The sequence below is a fragment of the Echinops telfairi genome, unplaced genomic scaffold, assembly GCF_000313985.2.
Source record: "Echinops telfairi isolate 266 unplaced genomic scaffold, ASM31398v2 ScPeMD7_2;HRSCAF=8, whole genome shotgun sequence".
NCBI classification, from domain to species: Eukaryota; Metazoa; Chordata; class Mammalia; order Afrosoricida; family Tenrecidae; genus Echinops; species Echinops telfairi.
The window spans coordinates 9527811-9533888 of NW_022103898.1; the positions used below are offsets into that span (position 1 = coordinate 9527811).

The 6078-nt window shown below is 58.1% G+C and overlaps 2 protein-coding genes across 2 annotated transcripts in view; one reads left to right on the top strand and one right to left on the bottom strand.

Moving 5' to 3' along the window:
- The first annotated feature begins 88 nt into the window (after positions 1–88).
- Positions 89–1461, top strand: ATF4 (activating transcription factor 4). Its single transcript, XM_004700675.2, has 2 exons — positions 89–461; positions 552–1461. The coding sequence occupies exons 1-2, from the start codon at positions 236–238 to the stop codon at positions 1382–1384; spliced, it is 1059 nt and encodes a 352-aa protein (XP_004700732.1). The 5' UTR covers positions 89–235; the 3' UTR covers positions 1385–1461.
- A 3789-nt stretch (positions 1462–5250) lies between these two features.
- Positions 5251–6078, bottom strand: part of RPS19BP1 (ribosomal protein S19 binding protein 1) — a 2778-nt gene continuing 1950 nt past the window's right edge. The window contains exons 3-4 of the mRNA XM_004700264.2: positions 5767–5864; positions 5251–5675 (exon numbers count right to left, since the gene is read on the bottom strand). Coding sequence (XP_004700321.1) covers positions 5544–5675; positions 5767–5864 — 230 coding nt within the window. The 3' untranslated portion in view covers positions 5251–5543. The remainder of the gene's footprint in view (positions 5676–5766; positions 5865–6078) is intronic.

Below are 6078 nucleotides of genomic sequence, written 5' to 3' on the forward strand. Positions count from 1 at the left end.
GGGCCACGTGTGCGCGCCCGGATAGCGCGGTGGACTTCCGATCCGGCCATCTTGTGGCCCGGTTGCGAAGCGTAAGATGACAGCCCCGGGCCCGCGGGTCGCTCACCCTGGGGCTCTTTGGTTTTCTCTTCCCCGCCCCCCAGGCTTCTCACGGCACTCAGCAGCAGCCTTGCTGTAACCGACCAAGACACCTTCGAATCCCGCACCTTACTCGATTCCAGCGTAGCCTTACGACATGGCCGAGATGAGCTTCCTGCACAGCGAGGTGTTGGCGGGGGACTTGATGTCCCCCTTCAACCAGTCGGGTTTGGGGGCTGAAGAGAGCCTGGGTCTCTTAGACGACTACCTGGAGGTGGCCAAGCACTTCAGACCACATGGGTTCACCAGGGACAAAGTTAAGGCAGGCTCCTCGGAATGGCTGGCAGTGGATGGCTGGGTGGATGCCTCCGACTACGGCAAGGGTGAGTAGCCATCTCTTCTGGGGTCTGGCAGGCTCCCCTCCGGGTGGCGTTTCCGGGGAGCTCAGCGGCCAGTGTCTGGTTTCCTTGCAGAGGATGCCTTCTCCGGGACAGACTGGATGGTGGAGAAGATGGACCTGAAAGAGTTTGACTTCGATGCCCTGCTGAATCTGGGTGACCTGGAAACCATGCCCGAAGAGCTTCTGGCCACGTTGGATGACACCTGTGATCTCTTTGATCCCCTGGTCCAGGAGACTAATGCTAAGGAGCCCCCCCAAGCAATGAACCCAGTTGGCCATCTCCCAGAAAGTTCGCCCCACACCGACCAGGTTGCCCCATTCACCCTCTTTCAGTCTCTTCCAGAGTCCCCAGGGGCCCTGACTTCCATTCCAGATCATTCTTTTAGTTTGGAGCTAGGCAGCGAAGTGGACATCTCTGAGGGGGACAGGAAGGCTGACCCTCCCTCGTTGGGCGCAGTAGCCCCTCCATGCATCAAGGAGGAGGATGCCCCCTCAGATAATGACAGTGGCATCTGCATGAGTCCAGAGCCCTACCTGGCGTCTCCCCAGCACAGCCCCCCCACCTCTGGAGACTCCCCAAGTAGACTGCTGCCTCCACCTGCCTTTGGTGGCTCTGCTCGCTCTAAGCCTTATGACCCTCCTGGAGAGAAGGTAGTAGCAGCAAAGGTCAAGGGAGAGAAATTGGATAAGAAGCTGAAAAAGATGGAGCAGAACAAAACCGCAGCCACCAAGTACCGCCAGAAGAAGCGGGCCGAGCAGGAGGCCCTGGCTGGTGAGTGCAGGGAGCTGGAGAAGAAGAATGAGGCGCTGAAGGAGAGGGCTGACTCCCTGGCCAAGGAGATCCAGTATCTGAAAGACCTGATTGAGGAGGTCCGAAGGGCCCGGGGAAAGAAGACCACCCCCTAGGCAGGGTAGTCCGGGGCTTGGGATTGTACATAGGTCTGTCCGGAGCAGAGTTGTAATAAATTATTTTGTGGTCGCAAGTTGTGCTGCCAGTGTGCTGTGTGCTTTCCTGTGGATGCCCATTTCCTGCCAAGGGAGGAGGGGGTGGGAAGGGATCCTTTGGCCACTAAACTCAATCCTGCAGGTGTGGGTTTTAAGCTCATGAGAGCCAGTGGTGTCCACTGTACCCTTATTTGGTCGGGCTCAAGCCTAACAATACATAGCTGTTTGGGTATTCGTCCCAGAATTCAAAGGGAGCTCCTGAAGTAGGTGAGTAGGCAGGTCCTCTTGCTAACTGCTGCCATCAGCAGCCATGTAGTCACCCATAAGGTCACAGCAAGCATCTGAGGTTAGTGCCCCTTAAGAGATGAGCGCTGTAGGTGCTCACTGAAGCAGACCTGTAATCAGTTACCTTCTGTAGTCATTTCTTGGACACCTGACTCCTGAGCACAATTCCCCCATAAGCCAACCTCCAGAAGCTCTGGTGAACCACCCAGTGTAGGTCCCCTGGACTTCCTGCCTGGCTTTGCCAAAAGCAAGGGCTGAATCTTGTGGGTGAACTCACCCAGACAGCCATTATTCCTGTCATCAGGGCAGGTCTCCCCATGTCCTGAGATTTAACTTCTAGGGGAACCAGCAGGGTGTCCTGGTGGGAGCCAAACATGGTGAAAGAACACTGCTCACCAAGGCACTGATGTCAAGTGCTGTTGAGTTCCCAAGGGAAGGGAAGCACCGCCCAGCCCTGCGCCATCATAGAAGTGGAGTGAGTGGGCTGGGCAGGGCCCGGATGACCTCATCTTACTGGAGCGTGTTCTGGCACAGTCAGTGAAAAAAGCCAGGCTAGAGCTCATGGGCTGGCTTCGTCTGTTGGCTCTTGGAGGGCCTGAAGACAAGGAAGCTGCAGGTCAAGTCTCACATGACACTGCCGGGCCAGCAGGGAGCAATCCTAGAGAGCCAGCTGTGACTTAACAGCATGGAGGATCGGGAATGGGCCCAGGGGTCATTAGGGACTTTCCTCCCCTGAGATTCCGGGATTCCCCTGGAGCCATGGGAGAAAGGTTCTAGAACCAGTCTGATTCCTTTCCAGTTTGATTGTGTAACTGGGCAAGTTACTAACCTTTTCTGCTTCGTATCAAGGGGTGTCTGTGCCTGCTTCCTTTCCCGTGTGCTCCCCACATCTGCCCCAACTCCTTGTGCTCATCCTTCAGTACGATCCTGGAGAAGCCCACCTGACTGCTCCGAAGTCACTTTCCTGCTGTCACCATTACCGAGGCAGCATGAACCCAGCCATCGGAAGGCTCACCCCATCCTTCGGCTCAGAGGACAGACAAGCATTGTTGCTTATCCAGTTGGGTGTAGATTCAAATCTAGGTAGCCTTGACTCCTGGGTGCCCACTTTCAGAGCTCCCCACAGGCAGCCATGGGACCCTGAAGGCGTTTCGTAAAGCTGGGTGTTCCAAGCATTGGATTCTGCACTGCCCTCAGGGCAGCTGGCCCCTCAAGGGATCAGAGGCTGGAGTGCTGAGGACGGGGTAGGGGAGACAGCAATGCTGGCCAGGCCACCAGTCACCCAGGGTCTGTGCTTCAGAGACAGCGACCCCCCTCTCCAGTGGCAGTGGGGAAATGGGCCCTGAGGCTGGTCCCATCCCAAAACAGGCCATAGACCAGAGCGGTCCCCTGGCCACCTCCCTGCTCCAGTGCCGTCTCCCCAAAGATGTCAGATTGCTAACCACAAGGTTGGCAGTTCAAATCCCCCAGTGGCTCCTCCAGGTTAGTCTCAGAAACTTCAGTCAGAGTAGACTGAATGGGAGCTCCCGCACCCCCCTCCCTCCACACAGGTCTCATGTCATAGCAGTTGAGAACCTTCCATGACTGCTCTACTCAGCCCAGCTCCTCCGATACGTAGGTTTTTTACAAAACCCTTTTTTCCCCTTTCGCCTAGTTAGGGCATCCTAATCCTGGTGTAGTGGTTAAACTTGGGCTGCTACCCGCAAAGTCAGTAGTTTGAACCCACCAGCCCCTGGGTGAAAGATGAGGCTTTCCCAAGAGTTCCTCTTGGGAAACTCACAGGGGCAGTTCTCCCTGCCTTACAGGGGCCACTGATGGATGGCAGGGGAACCAGAGGGCGGGCGGCTTGAAGCCCCAGCAGCCCAACGCCGCCTGCGCTGAGACGACGGAAGCTGTCAGCTCCAGCCCGGGCAGTTCCATCCCGTCCCCCTTTGCGCCATCGGCCGCTGCCGACCACAACGCAGACCGTCACGTCCTGAGAGCTGGGGCGGGGGCTCATCCGCTTGAATCTGCCCATGTGCTAAAACTGAACCTCTAAATCCACGTTCCTGGCGCCCTGTCTCTCCCTTCCCCCCTCCCGGCCGGACAAGGCCACTTCCCGTTTCAGCCCGGGTTCTGGGAACCAGGTCTCATGTCATAGCAGTTGTGCCCGTGGGTTTGGCTTTGAGGACTTGGGCTCTAAAGGTGCCGCAGCCCCTCAAGTAGCAGGGCCGAAGGGCTGCTGGATGGCCCAGGGAGCCCGGGACACACGCGAGGGGGCTTTAAGGACCCTGCTCCTTAGATGGGGACAGGGAAGACTGGCGGAAGCCAGGCCTACAGGAAGTGGGGGAGGATGGGAGCCGGAAGTGGGGGTGGGTGGAGGGTGAGGCTTCGGGCAAGCCGTCTTGATAAGGCCTTTCCTGTCCCGCCCGGGCCTGGGCCCAGGCCCAGCGATGGCGGCATCTCTGTGGTCCTGCCCCGTTGGGCTGAAACTGTCCAGGGCAGCTAACAGATTCCTGAGCCCCGGAGACAGAATCTCATGGTTCAAAGCGACTGTTAAGGTGGCATGGTCACCTGCCTCACTGGGGTGCCACCCAGGTTAATATCAGCCTCCCTGGCACACTTTCAGGCAGGGCAATGGGCGTGGCCAGTGTAAGCACCTTCCCAACAGCTTGGTGACTGACTGCAGGTGTTCGAAAGAGCCCCTGGGGCTGAGGTCAGCCCTTTCTGGCTAAGCTGCTTAAAGGATGAAAGGAAGGCGGGTTGGGGGTGGGCAGAAACCTCACCCCAGTCCTTTGAACCAGTCCAGCTCAGCAGGTTTGGCTGGATCCCTCTTTCCCAGCCTAGCCACCCCCCATCCCTACCCGGGATGGGGACTACTTCAGGATCAAGGGCTGATAGCTAGGGGGAGTGATACCTGTGCTGGGTGTGAATCCCCTGGGCTGCTAACTGAAAGGTCAGCAGTTCAAAGCCATCAGCAGCTCCTGGGGCTTTGGACTCCCAGAATGATTTATACCTGGCATTGCAGGGAGTTTTCTGGGTTCAGGAAGTACAAATTACCCCCAGCTTCTGCAGGGGTGTGGGGGGGCAGTAACATGCCAGAGGACCCATCCCAGTTGTTGGCAGATGGTCCGTCCACCCTCTCCCAGACACCGCTGGAACCACCTCCGCCAGGGAGCCCGTGACTAGGGAGCTGACTCTGGCCTGCAGGTCCCTCCTCCCTGTCCTGAGGCTCGAGGCCCGGCCACGTCTTCGCTCCCTCACACCCTTGTCTTTTCCACCTGCTGTCACCGCATGGCCTGCTGGCAAGGGCCCAGCCCACCTATAAACCAGAGGCAGCTGACCCCACGTCTGCCCTGGCACAAATCTAAGTGGGGGACCCGGCTTCCAAAGGCCACTGCTCTTTCTCGTGGGCGGCAGGTTTGACCCTCATGTGCACTCCTTTGCCCTGGGCGACAGGGTTGAGGTCTTAAGAGCTAAGGTTCGTGCTGGAAGGGGGCAGGGAGGGACGGTACTTGGGAGCCTGGGCACAAGGGAGACCACCTCAAGCCAGGCCAGCATCGTACAGCTCTTGGGGTAGTATTTATTAGAACCAAGACTCCACCCAGTGCCCGCCTCTCCCCCACCGGAACCTAGGAACTGGGCTGGTTCCACAGTACACAGCCCAGGAGCTCTCCCTGAGAAAAACTAAACAAAACCAATGTTCCTTCTAGCAGCTCCGGGCTGCCGGTAAAATCCTGGCCTGGGCTTCCCGCTCACGAGCTCCGTTCCAGCCTCCACGACTCCAGCTCCGGGCCTTCCCCAGCCAGACTGGCGCGGCAGCGCCACCTGCTGGCTGCGCAGCGCACGGCAGGTTCTAATTGCCAAAGTACTCCTGCTGGAACTTCTGGAAGTCTTCCTCCGTGAACACGGTGCCCTCGGCCTTCTTCTTCTTCATCTTGGTCACAGGCCGGTCGCAGGCCTTGCGGCCCTGGTTCTGCAGCAGAATCTGGGGACAGCACAGGAATTAGGCTCCCAGGGGAGCTCAACCAGGGCTCCCCCCAATTCCCTTCCCAGGGTCACCCATCCCTCTGGCCCACCTGCTGGCAGACAGCTTCAGCCACAGGGCTTCTCCCACAGGTCAGGAACTTCAAGTTTGCTCTCAGGTGGTCTTGACCTTCACGCTTCTGGAACTCAACTGGGGGAAAGCGGGGCAGGCATTTCAGATTCACTCTCTGGAAGCCTCCTTGGTCCCCTCCTGAATGTCCCCCCACCCCAACCAGGGTAGCCATTTCATCTCTAGATTGTCATAGCCCTTGATCTTCAAATCCTCTCCACAAACTCCACTAAAGCCCTTGGGCTCATTCAACACAGAAACCCAAGCCCCGGCGAGTGACGCGCCAGGCCCACCC

Coding starts and splice junctions, on each gene's coding strand:
- ATF4 (XM_004700675.2), top strand. CDS start 236: ATGGCCGAGATGAGCTTCCTGCACAGCGAGGTGTTGGCGGGGGACTTG. Junction 462..551: donor TGCCTCCGACTACGGCAAGG/GTGAGTAGCCAT, acceptor GTTTCCTTGCAG/AGGATGCCTTCTCCGGGACA.